Source organism: Xyrauchen texanus, chromosome 20 (assembly GCF_025860055.1).
Source record: "Xyrauchen texanus isolate HMW12.3.18 chromosome 20, RBS_HiC_50CHRs, whole genome shotgun sequence".
Lineage (NCBI taxonomy): Eukaryota > Metazoa > Chordata > Actinopteri > Cypriniformes > Catostomidae > Xyrauchen > Xyrauchen texanus.
Window position 1 is genome coordinate 16,357,592 of NC_068295.1, and position 23,161 is coordinate 16,380,752.

The window sequence follows — 23,161 nt, forward strand, 5'->3', positions numbered from 1 at the left end:
AAAGTCGGAGTGAAAATACTTTTAGTTTGCATTTGTATTCATCATAAAAATCTGAGGGGAAGTTTAACTGAAAAATTTACATGAATTTAAGAATTTCTCTGTGTGTGTGTGTGTGTGTGTGTGTGTGTGTCTCCAGAGTATTCACAGCGCTTCACTTTTTCCACATTTTGTTATGTTACAGCCTTATTCCAAATTCATTATTTTCCTCAATACTCTGCAAACAATACCCCCATAATGACAATGTGAAAGGAGTTTGTTTGAAATCTTTGCAAATTTATTAAAAATAAAAAATGAAAAAAAAAAAAAAAATCACATGTATATAAGTATTCACAGCCTTTGCTCAATACTTTATTGAAGCACATTTGGCACCAATTACAGCCTCAAGTCTTTTTGCACATGATATAATTTTGAGGAAAATAATGAATTTCATCCATTTTGGAATAAGGCTGTAACATAACCAAATGTGGAAAAAGTGAAGCGCTGTGAATACTTTCCAGATGCACTGTATATATGCATACACTGGCAGCCAAAAGTTTGGAATAATGTATAGATTTTGCTGTTTCAGAAGGAAATTGGTACTTTTATTCATCAAAGTGGCATTCAACTGATCACAAAGTTAGTCAAGTCATCACTGATGTAAAAAAAACAGCACCATCACTATATGAAAAAAGTCATTTTTTATCAAATCTAGACAGACTCCATTTCCTGCAGCCATCATTCCAACACCTTATACTTGAATAATCTTGCTAAATTTCTAATTTGGTACTAGAAAATCAATTGCCATTATGTCAAACACTGCTGAAAGCTATTTGATTCGTTAAATGAAGCTTACCATTGTATTGGTGTTTGTTTTTGAGTTGCCACAGTATGTAATAGACTGGCATGTCTTAAGGTCAATATTAGGTCAAAAATGGCAAAAAAGAAACTGCTTTTTCTCTAGAAACGTATCAGGCAATCACTGTTTTGAGGAATGAAGGCTATACAATGCTTGAAATTGCCAAAAAAGAAAAAAAAAAGAAAAATATGAACTGTTTCATACAGTCTCTAGGTTTGAGAAATACATGTCCTCAGCTGACAGCTTCATTGAATTGTACCAACTCAACACCAGTTTCATGTACAACAGTAAAGAGAACACTCAGGGGTGCAGGCCTTATTGGATGAATTGCAAAGAAAAAGCCACTTTTGAAACAGAAAATCAAAAAGAAAAGGTTAGAATGGGCAAAGAAACAGACATTGGACAACAGATCACTGGAAAAGAGTGTTATGGATCTTAACCCCATTAAGTTTTTGTTGGATCAGCTAGACTGTAAGGTGTGTGAGAAGTGCCAGGCAAGACAGCCACATCTATGGCAAGTGCTACAGGAAGTGTGGGGTGAAATGTCACCTAAGTATCTGGACAAAATGACAGCTAGAATGCCATGGATCTGCAAAAGTGTCATTGCTGCACGTGGAGGATTTTTTTAATTATTATAGTAATTTTTCACATTATTAATGTCCTGACTATACATTGTGATCAGTTGAATGGCACTTTGGTATAAGAGTTTTTCCCATAAGAGCAAAATCTGTACATTATTCCAAACTTTTGGCTGCCGGTGTATATACATGTATTTATATACAGTATGTATATACTATACGACAAATATCTTTGTCCTAATAACACATTAAAACCATTTGGTAAAAGTCTGCCTTCATAATATAGATGACCCTTGCCTTAATGTGTCAGTGGGGTTTGATCATGTTTGCTCTGTAAATAGCTAAATTACAAAGGTAATTTTTTTTAAGAGGGTTTTGAACTAGGTGTTTGAAACCAACATAAAAAAACCTCTGCTAATGAAAACACATAATTGCCAATTGGATTTTTGATTCCAAATCATCCCGTGTGACAGCTAGTCTGGTTTCCCTTATATTATTAATTGACCGTGGCTTTCAAACTTACTTCAGTAATCGTGATTCATAGTTGAACTTCTGTTTCTTCAACTCATCTTTTAGCTCTGTTACCAGGCTGTTAAGTGCTGTCGTGCTATTTTCAGTATCTCCTGTGATGTTCGCCACATCTTCTAGATACCCATTCTCACTGCAACCTGCACTGCTTACACACATTCCCAGTGCTTCACTGCTGTCTGTGACCTCTGAACTCCTGTCCTCCCTTTGTCCTTGAAAAGACCCTCCAACTGACCATTCAGCCTTCATAGAGTTCAATCCTGAGGGGTCGCTGCCCACCGAGTCCGCCACTAAGATCTCACAGGAGGACATGGACCAGGGCGTGCTTGCAACACTGGGCACGCTGAGACTAGATGAGGTCACGTTGTCATAAGTGGACAGACGGTGTGACAGAGCTGAATCCTTGCCCATGCGTTCTCCTGAAGATGTACGCCGATGACTACGCAGAGAAGAAAGCCCGTTTATTAACCAGTTACCAGTGCTGGGCAGGCTGGATACGTCCACAGACGAGCCCCCAATTTTTGCGGGCTGGGCACGAACCCCTCCACTCTTGAATGAGTACTTCCAGGAGGGAAGAGATTTCGCCTGCTTGCTGGGGCTCACCCCAGATCTTCCCTGAGGTGTCACTTTGGCAGTGGTCGGGGCACCTGCATTGATATCCAAAGATATGGCACTGCCAGACACACTCTCTTCCATTTGGGAGGTCTGAGTTGATGATGGGCAGTTCAAAGTCTCCTCCTTCGAGATCCACTCCACCCTGCCCCGTGGACAGCTTCCTGTCTGCTCAGAGGAAACATCTCCCTCAGTCCCAACATACAGTCTCTCATGTTCACTGATCAACATGGTCATCAAGTGCTGGACCTGAGAGGTTCCTGACAAGACAAGAGGTTCTCAAATCAGATATTAAATTGGACATCAAGTGAGGACCCAACACAGTACCAAAATTATTTAATCACAAATAAGTGAACAAATGTCCTTAAAATCAAATATTGAAATGTACTAATATTGCAATTAATGGGGCCAACAAAATTATGGCATAGGCTAATAAGGAAAATGTATTTTTTGTTTTGTTTTCTTTTACATTGTCTTTAATGTTTGAATAATTGGTTTCTATACAGTATATCTTTTTATGGTTTCGTTCATGGTTTTCAAGGAAGTCACCTGTCCATGTTGGCATATGTCTAATTTGGCCTGAGTAACACAATAATTTATATACCTTCAAGTTTGATTGGACGCACAGCTTTTGACATACTATAAACAATAAAAGACATGGGAGGCATTTTCTACATTTCTTTATAAAGTTAATAAGACTATTTAGCTGCTATATACTGATCATTTTATTATTTTGATTTCACTTTTTTTCTCTGCTGTTCATTTTTGAGCCATGACCCATCAACTGAAACCAATGTTATACTGTATGATTTGTTGCACTTTTAAATGTTATAGGGACAGTTCACCCAAAATGCAAATTCTCTCATTATTTACTCACTCTCATGCCATCCCAGATGTTTATGTTTTTCTTTCTTCAGCAGAACACAAACAAAGATTTTTAGAAGAATATTTCAGCTCTGTAGGTCCATACAATGCAATTGAATGGTGATCAGACATTTGTAGCTCCAAAAATCACATAAAGGAAACATAAAATCCATATTATCCATATGACTCCAGTGGTTAAATCAATTTCTTCAAAAGTGATATGATAGGTGTGGGTAAGAAACAGATCAATATTTAAGTAATTTTTTTCTACTATACATCTCCACTTTCATTATTACTTTCACATGTGAAAGTAAAACTAAACAGGCACCACATTTTTACTTGTTGACAGTGAAAGTGAAAGTGGAGCTTTAGAGCTAAAAGGACTTAAATCTTTATCTGTTTCTCATATATGTCTATCATATAGCTTCTGTAGACATTGATTTAACCACTGGAGTCATATGGATTACTTTTGTTTTTCCTTTATGTTAATTTTTGGAGCTACAAATGTCTCAATGTTTAATGTTTATATTATTTTTCAAAAAACCTTTGTTTGTGTTCGGCTGAAGAAAGAAATTCATACACAACTGGGATGATATGAGGTTGAGTAAATAATTAGAAAATTTTCATTTTTGGGTGAAATATCCCTTTAAAGGGGCCATGACATGAGGAATAAAATTTGTCTTGATCTTTTGGCATATAAGAGGTCATTGATTTATAAAAACATACAGTAAGTTTCAGAACTCAAACTGCCAAAATGTCTCACTCTATATTGTGATGTCACACCATGTAGACATGCCTCTGACCGCCTCCAAAACAACATATCATTGGGCATTTACTGTTAAGTCTTAAAGGACAAAAAGCATCAAAACCAAACATTTCTGGCAGAGGGTCATAATGAGAGTGGAAAATGATCATGTTAAACAAATTTATGACTGTTTATTTTGTGCAACAATATTAATAATATTACTAGTGAACCTCAATTAACATTTTAAAATAATTAAAAAAAGGCATGTCATGACCCCTTTAAATGTCTAGTATTAGATATCATGTTCTAGTTGTAAAAGGACCACCCTTAATCGCAAGGACCACCCTTAATGTATCATGCATGTTCTTACCTTCCATCATAGAAACAGGGTCCTCCACTTTAGGCCTAAGGATATTTGGTCCAAAAACTGTTGCAAGATTCTGAACACTCATCTTGTTCTCATTCGAGTGTGACTGTACCTCATCTAAGAATCTAAATGAAACCATGCAAATAATACATCATACATTAATTTATCATTCAATCAAATCAGTAAAGAAATTGTAAACATCACAAAGAAAGCTGACTGGGATGCTGTTTATTCACTTACTTGCAAATGTACTTTAACAAATTATAATTAGCCTGAGGAAGAGTGTTCACCTGCTTCACAAGCTCACAGATTCCCTTTAGAAGACACATGCCACATTAGAAATCCAGAAAACAAGATTTGTGGTGGGAAAAAAAGTGCAGCAATTTTTTCTACGAAACAATCATAGTTTAATTCAAACCGTTCTTGTGAAATAAGAAACTGGATCAGGGAAACTTCTGCAACCTCTTACTAAAACACAGACAAATAAGCAGACTCACCACTTCTTCATCTTTTAGTAGAAGCTGCGCACAGGTTAGAAAGTCCTCATACTTGCTGAAGGGGATCACAGGCTCAGGTAACTCCCTGAGGTAAAGCTTCAGGAGGGATGCCACTGTGTGTACATCAGTGTTACTGCAAGAGGTCACAAACACAGGTCAGGGGGATTTAGAAATACATCAATTTAATTGTGACTAGACAAGAGCTGGTAGACTGGTACCAGTGCAGACCCTGCTGAAAAGACCAGCATTGCTTTTAACTAGACTACATTGTTTTTTGGATGCCGGTTCAGTATATTTTTAAGAATAGTTAAAAAGCCATCAATGCTCGTGTCTGATACTCTGTTTGTTCAGAGACGTGCAGCGCAAGCCTGTCTCGTGGAACAAGTGCATGTAAAGTGTTATCACTCCTTTTTCTCTATTTAATTTGACTGAAAGCTATTTGCAAGAATAATGTAATCTATGAGAATGCTGCAAAGGATCTCCGATCATCTTGTGAGGTGCTGTGAGTTTAGTTTGCTTTATTTCCACAAAGCAGTTCGCTCTTACACATTTTGAACACATCTCTGCAGGTTCATTAATATATACAGGTATCTTTGTATTAAAGAAACAAACACGAAAGTAATTAAATCATAAATTAATACAAGGCACGTTCACCTTGAACCTAAAATTGAGTTATATTTTCTTTTCTTTAGGCAGCATAAACTTTATTACCAAAACACAATACAAACACATTCGATAAGAACACATCTTTGGCAGCATTTTTTGGGAACACAAGGGAATTTATTAGGCTTATTTATTATGATGATTATTATAATTATCTTGACATTTATAATTGTCTTACAGTCAGGGCCATAAATACTGGGACATCGACACAATTCTAATCTTTTTGGCTCTATACACCACCACAATAGATTTGAAATGAAACGAACAAGATGTGCTTTATGACTTTCAGCATTATTTTGAGGGTATTTAAATCCAAATCAGGTGAACGGTGTAGGAATTACAACAGTTTGTATATGTGCCTCCCACTTTTTAAGGGACCAAAATTAATGGGACAATTGGCTGCTCAGCTGTTCCATGGCCAGGTGTGAGTTATTCCCTCATTATCCCATTTACAAGGAGCAGATAAAAGGTCCAGAGTTCATTTCAAGTGTGCTATTTGCATTTGGAATCTGTTGCTGTCAACTCTCAATATGAGATCCAAAGAGCTGTCACTATCAGTGAAGCAAGCCATCATTAGGCTGAAAAATCAAAACAAACCCATCAGAGAGATAGCAAAAACATTAGGTGTGGCCAAATCAACTGTTTGGAACATTCTTAAAAAGAAAGAACACACCGGTGAGCTCAGCAACACCAAAAGACCCGGAAGACCACGGAAAACAACTGTGGTGGATGACCGAAGAATTATTTCCCTGGTGAAGAAAACAACCTTCACAACAGTTGGCCAGATCAATAACACTCTCCAGGAGGTAGGTGTATGTGTGTCAAAGTCAACAATCAAGAGAAGACTTCACCAGAGTGAATACAGAGGGTTCACCACAAGATGTAAACCATTGGTGAGCCTCAAAAACAGGAAGGCCAGATTAGAGTTTGCCAAACAACATCTAAAAAAGCCTTCACAGTTCTGGAACAACATCCTATGGACAGATGAGACAAAGATCACCTTGTACCAGAGTGATGGGAAGAGAAGAGTATGGAGAAGGAAAGGAACTGCTCATGATCCAAAGCATACCACCTCATCAGTGAAGCATGGTGGTGGTAGTGTCATGGCGTGGGCATGTATGGCTGCCAATGGAACTGGTTCTCTTGTATTTATTGATGATGTGACTGCTGACAAAAGCAGCAGGATGAATTCTGAAGTGTTTCGGGCAATATTATCTGCTCATATTCAGCCAAATGCTTCAGAACTCATTGGACGGCGCTTCACAGTACAGATGGACAATGACCCGAAGCATACTGCGAAAGCAACCAAAGAGTGTTTTTAAGGGAAAGAAGTGGAATGTTATGCAATGGCCAAGACAATCACCTGACCTGAATCCGATTGAGCATGCATTTCACTTGCTGAAGACAAAACTGAAGGGAAAATGCCCCAAGAACAAGCAGGAACTGAAGACAGTTGCAGTAGAGGCCTGGCAGAGCATCACCAGGGATGAAACCCAGCATCTGGTGATGTCTATGCGTTCCAGACTTCAGGCTGTAATTGACTGCAAAGGATCTGCAACTAAGTATTAAAAAGTGAAAGTTTGATTTATGATTGTTTATCTGTCCCATTACTTTTGGTCCCTTAAATAGTGGGAGGCACATATACAAACTGTTGTAATTCCTACACCGTTCACATGATTTGGATTTAAATACCCTCAAATTAAAGCTGAAAGTCTGCAGTTAAAGCACATCTTGTTCGTTTCATTTCAAATCCATTGTGGTGGTGTATACAGCCAAAAAGATTAGAATGGTGTCGATGTCCCAATATTTATGGACCTGACTGTAAGTTCTTAATTTGCACCTCTTGCCGCAAACTGATACTTGCGTGATGGCAAATGGGGCCATTGGAGATGGTAAATGTTTGGATTTGGGGAGGTGGATATATATATAAATAAATACGATGTTTTAAACACTTCGTTATTTTAATCGCTTTTTTGTTTCGTTTTAAGTGCCATTTGAATTTAGAAATGTCTTTTAAGTTTTTTGTGTTTTGATAAATTAAAATAAATTTTTAAAGCAAAATCAATAAAGCTAAAATATTCACTGACCCTTGGCAGGGGTGTTGACCATAATAAACATATTGCAATATTTTAAAGTCGATTATTGTTAAAATAATTTTTGCAGATGGCCATCCCAAAAGGGAAGTAACATTTTTCATGAACAATTGTAAAATGAAGTAATTTTATGGAGGCCCACACAATCACATGTATTCAATTCCACATTGCAACATATTACCTATTATTTTTTGCATATTTGTGTGTTTTTGAGTAGTCTATGTGCCTTACTGGTGGTTTAATAAAATTATTTAGATAATTTTTTTATAATTTCTATAACATTAAATGTATATGGAAATGTGTTATTCAATTGAAATGGATACATCTTAAAAATAGGCTAAAATATTTTTTTGAGTGTTGTATTACACATGATTTTTAATCACGTATTTCATTTAAACTGCTCAATGATGACTTTTGGACATTACAGCATCATTTTCTGTTAAGCTGCTTTGAAACGATGTGTGTTGTGAAAACGCTACACAAATAAAAATGACTTGATTTGACTTAACTTATGTATTTTGACCTTCCAGTGAAAGCAGTGAACATCTTGCTCTTCTCTTACCTGTCAAACAGAGGTTTGTCCCCACAGTCAAAAGCATCCTGGAGTTCCTTGACAAGGTTGGCCTGTCCTGGCATCCTAAAGAGACCCTCCTCTTTCAGACCCTGCTCCCGTATGAAATCCACACACTGCTCCACTAGCAGAGGTGCCAGCCGGGGCCCAAACTTCTTCTCATATTGTACAGTGTCTTCTAGGCGCTGACCAAAGATACCTACAATAAAATAAACACCGGAAAATTTTTTAAAACAATTATATAGCCAAAGATCTCATTCATAACATGCATTTTAAGTCTAACAATACAAAAACACAAATCACACAGCATTCAGTAAATGTCAGAATCTCCTAATTGTTCTGGACTGTATTGTTTGGGCATGTAGGCAAATACCTTGCAATGTACTGGTTCTGCCTTGTACGCTATGTTCTCCAGTGAGTACACACAAGCCATGATGAGCAAATAGACAAGAGTTGCACAGCAGTATACTTCTAACTTCAGGCATGAGATGCATGATAGTTCCCTTTGGCTTCAGACACAGTGTGTACTGTATTGAGTGAGTGTGTGAGAGGTATATTCAGCCAGTCAGCATAGTCACACCTGTTTTTTTCCTCTTTCATTGTGATGGTAATCCAGCCTCAGTGTGGAAACAGTGAGCCGAAAGTGATTTGCACAGAGAAGTATCATATTGCTTGTGATTGGTCTGGTCAGTGTAAAACAACTAAGTTGTAGGGCCACGGGTTGGCACTGCAGCATGTTTGTGTGTCTGAATATACAGTTATTTTCACAGTAATAAGTTAATTTAGAAAAAATAAAATGAGTAACAGAGACCATTTTCCACATCATAGTCTTGATTTATCTCCCAAGAAACATGAATATATGCAACATAAATTTGTGAATCTCATTTAAGAACAAATCCAGGTCACACTTCACCACAAAATCAAAAGAAAAAATGCATAAAAATCTACTTTTCACTAGAAAAATTGTTTTGCATTATGACATTATTTTCATGACAATTAAGCTAACTTTTTCTCCCAATTCTCATTTCGTTTTTTTTGTTTGTTGCTAAATTACATTATTTTCATGATAATTAAGCAAATGTTCTCCCAATTTTCATTACTGTTATGCAAAATTGCATTTTTTAAATGGTAAAGTATTTATAATAAACCATTACATTTGTTTTTGCATTATGACACTATACTATACTATAACACATGTTGTCCCGATTCTCATTACTGTAATGCAATAAAATAAAAAAACTAAATAAATGTAATTGTTTAATGTAAAGTATTTATGCATTGTTAGTTTTTATGTAGTTCCTCTATTTTTAAATAAATAAAAAGGTATTTTCAATAATTAACAATCATTACAATAACATTTTTATTGTAATGTAGTAATACATGAAAAATATAAGTTTTTAAAAATTTGGGGGTGAAATTGTCAGAGTCTGGACATGTTCTGGAAAGGCTTTGTGAGATTTACTCAAATACATCAGCTGTACTAATTTACTTTTAACCTATTAATAGATTGAGCCACATCTGCAAGAGCATCAAATTTGACTGCTCACTGCTCTTGTGAGGTAAGATTACAAAGATTAAGGGCAAGATTGAAGTGTCCTATTGTTGTCCTCAATGCTATCCCCATCACATCATGCTGTCTGGGATTTATAAGAAAGACTATATTAATTAAAGACTGTAACACAATGCCTAAAGATGCAGACAATTCGTCATCTGAACACTGCAAGTGCTGTTGTTATTTTAGTGTGCATGTATATCTGTAAAGGCCTTTCTATCAGCCATGTAGCATATGATCTAAGCTCTGTGCCAGATATAGATCACCCAACTTAAACAATGTGAGAATGGAAAACAAGGCATGTTTGTCAGTTTCATTGTTATAAAAACAACTTAACTGTTTCTCTTTTTGTAGAGGAAATCAGGAGACTGTGTTGCACAATAAGAGAGAGGCTAATGTCTATTGTTTGTCCTTATTTGAGAGTGTGAATCAGGTAAATAGGTTACCTCCTCCAAAAGGAGCCCAGATGACACGTCTGATGACTTTGACCCAATCCTCCATGTCATTCTGTGAGTTTGCCATAAGCAGAAAAGCCTCATGGCTCAGAGCTGATCTGTCTTTCTCTCCTGTAGTGCCTATGGAGAGAGAGAGAGAGAGAATAATGAACAAATAATTTCAATGGCACTGAATTCAGTTACTCATGCTTCCCTTGATGCTTCAAATGGCAAAAAAATACAGAAAAAGAATGAATTCTATTCAAGTTGTCCCATTTTTTTTTAAATGCAATATTATAACATTTTATTACTCCAGACCTATTTATATCAATCATCACTGCCTTCTGAGAAAGTAAATTATTTTACAAATATACAGACAGACAGTCACAATGAATGACACAGTACCAAAGTCGCTAATGCCAACATTAGTGAATAACAGAAGATATCAGCACATGAAGAACTTGAACTACTATCTGCATTATTACACCCCCATCATCAAACATGTGAAACCCACAGTGAGGACTGTCAAATTGTGGCTGGATGGAGCAGACTCTTCACTACAGCATGAGCTCCAGAACACAGACTGGAATGTGTTTGCTTTTCAGGCCAACCTGGTCTCCCAAACCGACATTAATAGCGACACAAATTCTGTTCTGCAACACATCAACAGGTGTGTCGACAAAGTAACCACCCATAAAACAATGAAAACATACCCCAATCAGAAACCCTGGATGAACAAGGAAGTCAGACTCCTGCTGAAGGCACGTGATGCTGCTTTCAGATCTGGCGACTGGGAAGCCTACACTTTATCCAGGGCCATTCTGAAGAGAGGAATTAAAGCAGCCAAACACAACTACAAACTGCGGATTGAGGACAATTTTACGAACAACAAACCCCGATGTATGTGGACAGGCATCCATGCTCTCACAGACTACAAACCAGCAAACAGCACCCCCCTCCCAGATGAACTGAACACTTTTTATGCTCGCTTTGATTGTGGAAACACATAACTACCCATAAAAGCTGAGCTCCCACCTGATGATCTGCCACTCACATTTTCCTCCAGTGTCATATGCTCCACCCTGAGCAGAGTGAACACACATAAAGCTGCTGGCCTTGATGGCATCCTGGGCCGAGTGCTCAGGGCCTGCGCAGAACAGCTGGCTGACGTCTTCACCAACATTTTCAACCTCTCCTTGGCCCAGGCCATTGTCCCCACCTGCTTCAAAACAGCCACCATTGTACTAGTACCAAAACATGCTGCTGCAGTGGCCCTCAACGACTTCTGCCCCGTTGCTCTTACTCCCATCATAGCAACGTTTTTTGAGAGACTGGACCTCTCCCACCTGAAAACATGCCTGCCCCCAACACTGGACTCATACCAGTTCACTTACAAACCCAACAGGTCAACTGAGGATGCTATCGCCTCAGCTCTTCACCCCGCCCTGACTCACTTGGACAAAAACAACACATATGTCAGGATGCTATTCATTGATTTCAGTTCTGCCTTCAATGCTGTGATCCCATCCAAGCTGATCTCCAAGCTCACTGATATTGGCATCAGCCCCTCCCTCTGCAACTGGACCTTGGACTTTCTCACTAACAGACCACAGTCTGTTAGGATCAGCAATCACAAATCCTCCACCCTCACTTTGAACACTGGTGCACCACAGGACTGTTTGCTGAGTCCAATCCTGTACTCTTTCTTCACCCTTGACTGCATACCTGAGCCTGGCTCCAACTCTTTAATCAAGTTTGCAGATGACACCACGGTGGTAGGCCTGATCAACAGCGACGATGAGACAGCCTACAGGGAAGAGGTACAGCACCATGCAGTGTGGTGTGCCAACAAGAATGTCACAACCAAGGAGCTTGTTGTGGACTACCGGCGGACTAGGAAGGGCCACACGCACACTCCCATCTACATTGATGGGGATGAAGTGGAGTGTGTGACATATCCACTTCATGGGTATGTCCATATCTCTGAGGATGGGTGTCCATATCTCTGAGGATCTTTCCTGGACCTACAACACCTCCACTCTGATCAAAAAGGCGCAACAGCGCCTTTACTTCCTTAGGAAGCAAAGGAAAGCTCACCTGTCCCCCCACATCCTGCTGAACTTTTACCACTGCACTACTGACAATATCCTAGTATTGAAAGTAACAAACTGCATCACAGTGTGGTATGGCAACTGACCAGACCAGAAGGCACTCCAGCGTGTGGTGAAAACTGCCCGATACATCACTGGGGTTCAGCTACCCTCCATCAAAGACATTCACAACAAATGCTGCCTAAGGAGGGTGAGAAGCATTATCAAAGACACCTCTCACACCAACCACAGTCTGTTTACTCCTCTCCTATCTGGGAGACGCTATAGGAGTCTTCGTTGTCGCACCAGCAGACTCAGAAACGGTTTCTTTCCCTCAGATGTCAGCCTACTGAATTTTTTTTTCAATTTTTTTCAAATTCACTTGCACATTTCTTTGCATATAACTTCTACCTCCTGATACCGCCTGCACTGTTATGGTCATCATATATATTTACATATTTATACTTCATTCTGTACAATGCACCTTCAGTTTTATACTTCTTCATTTGCACCTTTTACTGTATTCATTGACATTTGCATTGAGCTGTTCTCTTCTTCTCTATCTCATCATTTTGCATAATATATATATATATATATATATATATATATATATATATATATATATATATATATATATATATATATATTTACATATTGCTATTTGCACTACTGGTTAGATGCTAACTGCATTTCATTGGCTCTGTACTTGTATTTTGAACAATGACAATAAAGTTGAATCTAATCTAAAAAATTATAACTCTATGAAAGCATGTTTCATAATTATATACGAGTAATCATTAAAAGTACACAATCAATCCTATAAAGTATAATGAATTAATGCTGGTCTTTGTGGCTGTACAGCAATGTTATTTTAAAACTGTTATTGATTAAAAATAATAATTCTGACTCAGACATGAGACATCTAGACTGATTGATGGTGTACAAACCACAACATTTATTTATTAATTTTCCACAAGCTCCATCATCTCTTCAGTAAATGTATGTATGTATCTTCATAAAAATATTAATAATATTAATATACAGAGGTAGAGGGAGAGAGAAAGAGGCTATCTGTCTCTTCAGTTTTTGACCGTTATCAGTTTCAAGACTAGGGGCCATATGTGTGAGTTTAAGCATAAGCCTTTATAGATATATACCGCTTAGGGAGAAGACGCATTCTGTCTCCTAGAGATGAACGTTGTTTGGTAGGAAAAGAGCAAATCAATCCCAGAACAAAACCAAAAGGAATTGTGAAGATGCTTGAGAGAACAGGTAAAGTATCTATATCCACAGTAAAACTAGTCCTTTATTGACATAACCTGAAAGGCTGCACAGCAAGGAAGAAGCGACTGCTCCAAAACCACCATAAAAAAAAAGCCATACTAGAGTTTGAAAGTGCACATGGGGACAAAGATCTTAATTTTTGGAGAAATGTCCTCTGGTCTGATGAAACAAAATAGCCATGTTGACCTTTGTTATGTTTGGAGGAAAAATTGTGAGCCTTACAAGCTGAAGAACTCCATCCCAACTATGAAGCATGGGGGTGACAGCATCATGTTGTGGGGGTTCTTTGCTGCAGGAGGGACTGGTGCACTTCACAAAATATATGGTATCATGAAGAAGGAAAATTATGTGGACATATCAAAGCAACGTCTCAAGACATCAGCCAGGAAGTTAAAGCTTAGTCACAAATGGGTCTTCAAAATGACAATGACCCCAAGCATACCAAAGTTCCAAAGTTGTGGCAAAATGGCTTAAGGACTATGAGACAGGGAATGTTTTCTATGATTAAAAGTCAGGAATTGTGGAAAAACTGAGTTTAAATGTATTTGGCTAAGGTGTATGTAAAACTTCTGACTTCAACTGTGTGTGTGTGTGTGTGTATATATAAAAGAAAAGCCTTACAAATATTTGTATGATTGTTGATGCCATGACATTGGGAGAGGTCTCAGAAATGTGCACTGATATTTTATCACTATTTTGGTAGCTTGATAAAATAAAACACAGCATGTCAGAATTACATTTCTGACATAATGGAACTGACTTATTTTTATTTCCTTCCTCAAACCCCTTTCTCTGCCTCCTCAAATACAGTATATTCAGCATAAGTTTAGCCTAGTTTTTGTGGATCGATAGTTCCATTATCTGTCTGAGGCTGTCTATGGAGTCCCAGGCTCATAATAAACAGGGTATTTTCAGGTAGCTAGAGGAGCCTGCAGTTCTTCCTGACTCTCTCTGTATGACTGAAGGAAAGTGGGAGTGAATGATGCATTACCTCTGTGCTTGTACTCTCAGAAGATGCAGCAGCTCCATGGCATTTCTCTCATTTGTAAAGACAATAATCAATGGCCTGACTTTGTAGAGAAGTCAGAACATGTGACCTCTTAAGAAGACACAAACCATTGCTTTCATTGGGATTTAGGACTGACCTTTAATAGATAAAGGCAGCATGATATACTGTACCAGTGAAAAATTTGGACATACCCAACTGAATTTGATTCTTGTGATCTTAAACACCTTTTGATCTAAAGGCTTATGCTTAAATGCTTGAAATTAGGTTTGCAGCGAAATATAAATTGTGCCTATGGGTTTTTTTCTTTACAAGAATAATTTGTATATACACACACACACACACACACACACACACACACACACACACACACACATACACTACCAGTCAAAAGTTTTGAAACACTTGACTGAAATGTTTCTCATGATCTTAAATCTTTTGATCTGAAGGCGTATGCTTAAATGTTTGAAATTAGTTTTGTACACAAAAATATAATTGTGCCACCATATTACTTTATTTCATTATAAAACAAAAATGTAATAAACATTTTTTTTTTTTAATTGATGACTTGGACCAAATAATAAAGATAAGATTTATTTTGGATTTTGTTTAGTCACAGCATAATTCCCATAGTTCCATTGATGTTATTCCATAGTTTTGATGACTTTACTAGTATTCTAAAATGTGAAGAAAAATGTATAATAAAGAATGAGTGCGTTTCAAAACTTTTTACCGGTTTAGCCTATATATATATATATGTGTGTGTGTGTGTGTGTGTGTGTGTGTGTGTGTGTGTGCGTGTGTGTGTGTATGAGATGGATGAAATGAACCAGTGAAGGAAAAGCAGCCAACAAGTGTCCAGCATAAATTGGAACTCCTTCAAACCAGTATCAAAAGTGTCTCAGATGAACATATCGGTAGAGATAATGCCCAGAGTTCATAAAGCATTTATCAAGGAAAAGGTGGCTACTTTAAAGAAGCTAAAATATAGGTTTTACATATTTTTAGTGATTACAGAATTTTCACACTACTGTACTTCCATTTGTGTTATTGTCCAGATTTGATGACTGTACTATTATTCTAACATGTGGAAAATGATAATAATTAATAATGAGTATATGTGTTAGAACTTTTTACTCATAATGTACTGTATCTATGAAACATTTGTAGCCTATTATTAATAAGCATTTGTTATTATTTGCTATAACTGAACTATAACAAAAAGAGAAGGGTGAAGAAATGTTGGGGAAAAGCATGAAATACAGATGAATTACTGCTGTTAAAAACATTTACCAATGAATGGAATATTATGAGAAATGTTTAATTTTATTTACTTATAAACTTTACTCACTTGCATTTTTACTCATTTACATGATTTACAATAGAAAAGTAGAACTTTTTTGATTGTATCGTTCGTTGGCTGCAACACAGTTTGAACTAGCACTACTAAATGAGGGTTCAAGTATGCATATGTTGTGGTGACTATGCTCACCTCTTGAGGCACCAGCAGTCAGCCAGTGCTTCACATTTTTCATTGTGCAAACTCACAAGGTCAGAAATAATCACTCCACATTCACAACATGGTCTAATATCTCCTACTAAATTCCCAGTGTTTTAGATGGCCTTGGCATCCCTTATCTGCTGCCCAAGGCTGGGCTAAACTGCTCTCATCAACATTATCCCAGCAGCATGCATACATTTTTCCCCTCTAAGGACAATGATTTTACTATGACATTCGGCATATTTCCACAGGGAGGTCATGCTATGAACTATTTATAAAGAGGAAGGACTGAACAGTGAAGTGCATGTTTAACATTCCACTAGTGCAAAGAACCAAACAATGTCATGCCTTGCTGCCCACCCTTTAATACATGATGCATTGAGAAGATAAAAACATATTTGGGAGTTTCTTCTCTTGGAGAGTTTTTGCTCTGGAGGGAGACCAAATTTACAATGATCTCAAGTAATAAGCTTGATATATGAAATAATTCAACAGCTGATACTAAGTGGGATAAAGTAGGCCTACATTTTGAGTAATCTTATAATATGCATGTCTTTTAATGGCTGCAAATTCAAAAGTGTTATATGTTGCTCATTTAGGAGAGGTAACCATTTTTACACTGAACATTTAACAACTTTAACTTCGTGCGACCCTGTGTACATTGTACAAAATACATTGTATTTTGGCTTTTTCATTAAGTTAAGGAGTGGTGTAGACTCACAACATCAACTATTGGAGAAAAATACTACTACAAGTAATCCATTTTGATCTATTCTTCTATGTAGCTTCTATGCAAACCGGAGGTTAAGGAGACAAAACACGGAAGCGTGGCGCACAATAAGGTGAATATGCAACGCATAATTTCAATTCATTTAAACCGACTGATCTCGGTTTAGGAGACTGTGATATCAGTAAAGGGTTAAACGCACGCACAGAGTCATGTGACAAAACAACATGGCGCCGACCACAGCAGAGTTTGTCTTTGGAGAAACGCCAACAAAACTAAAGAATCCTAATTAGGTTTTTACATTTAAACCTGTTTGAGTCAAAAGAGTAGTGTCTCTAGTTTCATCTGATATATTGTCTCAAAAACACCCCTGGAAACATAATAAAGCATTTTAATACAAAATTACACTGTCTACATATGCTGCCATGAATATTTAGGAAAACTATTTGCTCAAGAATGTTTTTCTTTTTTTTTGCATGTTTATTAGGTGCTACAAGTTACAAATCAAAAAGAGAATGGACAATCAACACAGTAGTTACGCTCAGTTAAAATCATTACCACTGTCTTCGAACGCTAAAATGCATGGGTCTGTTAAATAACTGGAACATGTTTTGCATTCACTATCTAATGATCACTGCACTCCAACTTATTCACACTGTGAATAACAAAGTAAAATCACACTAAGGGCTCATTCTGCAGCTTTCAGGTGTAATCCGCAGCATATCTTCCTCATGAATCAGAGAGAGAGAGGCAGAGAGAAGCCTGGAGGCACATTGTGCGGTTTGGCCAACAGTAGACTGGGAGGACATCCAGCACAACAGGCCTGAGGCTTTTAAAATGAACACCTTTATTTCTGATCCAGCACTTTACAGACACTCTTGCCTTGAGAGGTAAAAGTATTAACCTTTAAAAGAAATTGCATGGTAAAATCTGAAAAATAACCAAATCTTGACGTGACTGACTGTATATATTATTACACTGCTACTTAGCAAATTAATAAATAAATGGCCAGTGAGTATTGACTTGAGTTGAAATTATTTTATTATGTGAGAAGAGACCACAGATTGATTGCCAGGGACAATGGTCAATTAAACAGTTTAGCAGTCATATATTAATTTTGATCAATAATTGATCACAGAATGATTCTTGACCAATCAGAATCAAATATTCAACACTGAAAAAAGTGGTAACATAAAATTGTTACCTCAAGGATCTATTTCTACCTAATCTAACTGATAAAAAATACTTTTGTTGTTGTAACCTTATTGGTCAGATTGATTTAGTCAGATTAAATAACATTTTTGATAAGAATAAAACCGGTTCGTGCACATAAAGCAAATTGTTTAGGTTACACGACAAAACAATTACACTTAGCGCAAAGAGCAGTGTAATAATAATGTTTAATGCACATTTTTAATAATGTGTAACTACTGATCTGTTAAGCATTAGATGATGTTGATGAAACTTAATACAAAGAACCTGAAGTTATTTGCCCATCTTCAGATTTAATGTGCAATCAATTTCAGTGTGGCCACAAAACAGCATCATCTTCATCTTGGTAAAATGTAGCCAACCGCTAATTGCTAACACAATGTGTGTCAATTGAGTTAAAATTCTTAATGTAGAGCAATTTTGTGATTTCTCTAAAACTCTAAATCTATGTCACAAAACAATTTTCTCCTAACATCTGCCATTTGCAAACTATCAATCCCATTGGTTTAGCTCTTACTGTAAGGCTGCTGTCTCTGGTTCTGATTATTGGAGGTTTTCTCTCTGAGCCAGCACAAGGATGCTGCTCTGTGGTGAGTCTGTACTTCCCTGCATGACCCTCATGATTCCCTCATAAAATCAGCTGACCCCCAATGGTTCCCTATCATCTGACAGCCATTAGTTCTTCCTGTGTGGCACGTTCCACAGCTCTCTTTCTTACATACCACAATTAATGGACACTATACTAAAGAAGTGAATTACGTCATATAAAAAGTGCTTTAATACAGTGTATCAAGCAGCTGGAGATCATGCAAAGGCACAAACTTAAAGACATGTACTGTATATGTGGGTAGACATTTTAGGGTAAATGATAACGCTCTAAATCTGACCTTCATATACCTATGAGTTGTATAATTTTTTTTTTTTTTCAAAAATGCTAATTCAAAAATGTTGTGCTTCCTCAAGCACCTCCACATGTGTCTACAAACAATGATTAATAGGACAATGATTTTTTGAGGAAACATTTCAATAGTGTGTTTTAGATTACATTTTATCTAGCAAAACAAGGATTTTGTGCTTTACCCAGGATTTCACAACAAAGTATTAGTTTCAGGAAGTGTTGATTTGCTGGGAAATGCAAGGATCATTCTGTACTTCTAGACATTATTGGTCTATGAAAGCTATGGGGGTGTAAAAAAAATATTGTATCGTACGAAACAACGCTCACAGTTTAATACCATATGTACCGTAAGATACATAAACACATTATAGCGTAATTAAGACCAAGCAGCACAACATTGAGATCTGAGAAACAGTCTCCTCCACGGAGAGGCGGTGCTGAGTGCTCACAGGACAACAGATCAATAGATCTACAGTACATTTGTGAGAAGATCAATTGGAAATGGCAACTAGATTGTAGCGTTACAACTTGTAATTTGTTTAACAACGATGTCATGTCCCGGTGGTACAGTACATCAAACATGTCGGTTTTTATTAAGCCGACATCACCGTGCAAATTGGTGGATTTGCGATGCAGAAACACAGCAGCAAAGTTGCACCTCTCCCAGACGACACGGAGCATGATACAGAGCAAGTAATAATGCCGTCAATGTTATATGCAAATGTGAAACCGGGAGAAGAGGCCAAAAATGTATGTGTTCCAATAGTTTTTTGCTCAAGCTGCTAAATGATATTGGATTATGTACATAGACTATACAGTAAAAGGTTCCTCTTGAAAATTTTTTACTACTAAATAGAAGTGAAAGACGTTTTTTCCTTGCTATAGTCACTTTAGCTTTCTCTCTGGGGGCTTTAAGACATTAACGAATGCTTTTCTACAAAGCTGCTTTGAAACGATGTGTACTGTGAAAAGTACTATACAAATATAAACGACTTGAGTGTAGACAAACAAGTTTTTCTACATGAAAATTGTGAGTTTATATGAGTTTTTCTCATTACAGTCAATCAAAATAAATGCATTACTTTTGTTTAAGTTACTTTATTATTGAGTTCTACTTTTTGTTGCCAATGTCAGACACTGTTGTGTCATTTATGGTTTAAAAAACATTTATGTTGAATCCTTTGATTACGTTTGAGCGAAACATTTGTGGGCGGTGTTTTTTTTTTCGTATCATAAGGTATCTTGAGACTTTGCATTATATTGTTTCTTATCGTGAAATTTGTTTTGTTGCATGGCTAATGGTTATGTCTACATGACACACATGAGTAATTAAACAGGAAACCAAGGACAGCATAGATATAGTGGTCATAAAAGTATTACTTTTGGACACTTTATGGATTTTTTTAAATACTTTTAAATTCAAAATGTCCAAATGACACTGCATGAAATACAAAATATAAATTCAAGTTTCCTCTGTAAACAAATTGTCCTAGAGCTTTTCTGAGAACTAACACCTTTTTTTCACCCATATACTTTAAACTGATGTCAAGGGTATTTTTCTGAGGATGTTTGATGTCAGTTCCCTCAAGTTCACACAGGTTTCCTAGCATATTTAACACAGTTGGTTTTGTCTTCATTTTGAACAATAAATCTATAAATGTATCATTTGAAATCTAACACACTTATTTTTTTATCAAATGTTTTCCTTTTTGAAAGTGTGTTTGTGCTATATTTCTTAAAATAACTGCCACTGGGTTAGATTTTTTTTTTAAAATAATGCAAAGACATTAATACATTTTAAAGTCCAAATACTTTCTGGGCACACTGTGTAACAGTTGAGTTTACCAGTGTTATAGAATCTGACAGAATTTGTTGAGCAAATTTTGACAAGCAGAAGAATAAAAAAAGCCGTATCATTTACAACATAACCATTCAGGAATTGACTTCATCATCTGAATATAGAATCAATCTGAGCATTTAAAGTGTTAAAATTGTCAGTTTCAGATCAGAGAGTAGATGAACTTAAGAGAACACCTTTTAGCATAGCTCAGGCAAAATTACAGGCCTTCACATTCATGCAAGACTACCTCACCAGCAGCAGTTCCACTCCTTACAGCCCGTTCCAAAAATACATGGCTCACAAAGCCACAGCTTCCTGGATCTGTTTCATGCATTTGACACTCCAGATGTTCCAGACCTTACACGAAGCAGCTGGATCCACAATAGATGATTTGCAGGTTCAAGAACAAAACTGCCATCATCTATAAATTCCTATCCTCCAACAGTTGTAATTTCACAACTGTAAATCTGTCTCACATATCGATCACTTTCATACTGACTATATAAGTCGAACTGTGCCGCCAAGATTCACCAAGCTCTAAAAAGAAAGTGTTTCCTTACCCTTAGCGTGAACAGGTCGGTGCTCCTGCAGCTTGCGGCAACTGAGCCCCATGCTGGCACACAGGAGCCAAAGAGGGCAGTGCTACAACTGTGCCATACTAGTTACATCTCTGGCCCTCCTGGAAGATGAATATGCAGCATAGGTGTGTGCCAGTGGCATTCGATGGTAGATGAGAAAGAGAGGAGAAAGAGTAGAGAAAGTGTGTATGTAAGAGGAAAGAAAGAAAGAGAGATAGAGAAAAGAGTAGAAAATGACAGAGTGGGGAAAGACATAAAAAAGAGAAAGAGAGAAAGGCAGAGAGAGAGAGAGCGAGAGACAGAGAGAGAGAGAGAGAGAGAGAGAGAAAGTGTGTATGAGGGAAAGGGAGAAAGAACCCATAGAACCCCACAGTACCATCACAACCCAACCCGAAACCCGAAAAACAAGTCCTCCGTCTGCTTTATTCATTCATTTAAAAAGAAGCTCTTGTGTTGTTGTTTTTTTTCAAACTTTTCTCTTCCCCGCCCCCCTGGTCTGTCAGACTCGCCCTCTCTCACCCTCATGAGTGGAGCCACCACAGAGCTCATCTTTGCCAAACACTGCAAACATCCCCCAAACACAAACAGACCCAGCTAATCAATCTGTGTGTGCCTGTGTGTGTGGTGGGGGTTGAGGTGACTTCATGTGGGGCGGTTTAACATTTCTGTAAGCCTGACTCACAAATCTCTGCTTGCTGCCTGGATCTTTTCCCCCTATTAAATCTAACAGCTTATTAATTAAACCTTCCCCTCTTTGAAGACATTTTTGGAGACCGCAAGGGCCTTTGTGTGTGTGTGAGTGTTACACAGTTGCTTTTATTGCCGATTGCCAGAAGGGTTTAGATCAGAGCTTTTAAATGTACCAAACTGCAATGTTCACAAACAGTGATACTTCTCCAGCATACTGTCAGCTGTAAGAACATGCTTGAATCAGACCTCCACCGTGCAGTCACACTCCAGTCTCCAGTCATGCTTTTGTGTCAAAAGCAGGGGTAAATAAAGCTATTGTTTGAGTCTGATATCTTGTGCCAGTCAAGTGAAAAAATTTTGATTTATGAAAAGCAGGTTTAGTTTCATGTGCATACATCACAAAATGTATTTACTTGAGGAGGCATATGTGATCCACCTTGCAAAAGGATGACAATAATAATATAACAGGGCAAGAGGTAAGCTACTGTAGGAATAGCATATGAAAAAAAAAAAAAAAATAGATCGAAGAGGGGGGCCATTGTTCAATCCCTATAACTAATGCACACTTCATGCACTTCAACTCACTCAGCCGAAGCTGCTAAGACATCACTTCTTTCTCTTCCCCTAAGAAGTGTGTACAGACAAACAAAGACAGGGGATTTGGCCTTTATCTAGTTTTAATCTTAATTTCAATAATATAGGATGCAAGACCACCAAGAGGCGATAGAGTTTTTTTTTAAAAGTTCCAATTAACTGATGACATTTTCTCAGATGTTTCTCTTAAAATTCCTTAGGAGAAATCAAACTAGACCCAATTCGCTTGAGTAAATTAAAATAGTTGCATTTTTGCTAAATTATATTAAGTGGTTCTTTACATGTAGGTTACAAGTAGGGATGGGCATTTAGAGTAATATTGTTGTTGAGAACGCTAACACAAAAAATGAGTAATTGATTATTTGAAATTTAGAATTTAAGTTCAGTTTCTTATGAAAAAAT

The 23,161-nt window shown here is 37.2% G+C and overlaps 1 protein-coding gene across 3 annotated transcripts in view; it reads right to left on the reverse strand.

Annotated features, from left to right (window-relative positions):
- Positions 1–23,161, reverse strand: part of arhgap22 (Rho GTPase activating protein 22) — a 39,367-nt gene that overhangs the window by 1,767 nt on the left and 14,439 nt on the right. For 2 of the 3 annotated variants that reach the window (XM_052151298.1, XM_052151296.1), the window contains exons 4-9: positions 10,352–10,480; positions 8,345–8,552; positions 5,027–5,159; positions 4,770–4,843; positions 4,533–4,654; positions 1,937–2,813 (exon numbers count right to left, since the gene is read on the reverse strand). In XM_052151298.1, coding sequence (XP_052007258.1) covers positions 1,937–2,813; positions 4,533–4,654; positions 4,770–4,843; positions 5,027–5,159; positions 8,345–8,552; positions 10,352–10,480 — 1,543 coding nt within the window. Of the gene's footprint in view, positions 1–1,936; positions 2,814–4,532; positions 4,655–4,769; positions 4,844–5,026; positions 5,160–8,344; positions 8,553–10,351; positions 10,481–21,457; positions 21,864–23,161 lie in introns of those variants that run through there. The other variant, XM_052151299.1, reaches the window with a different exon arrangement.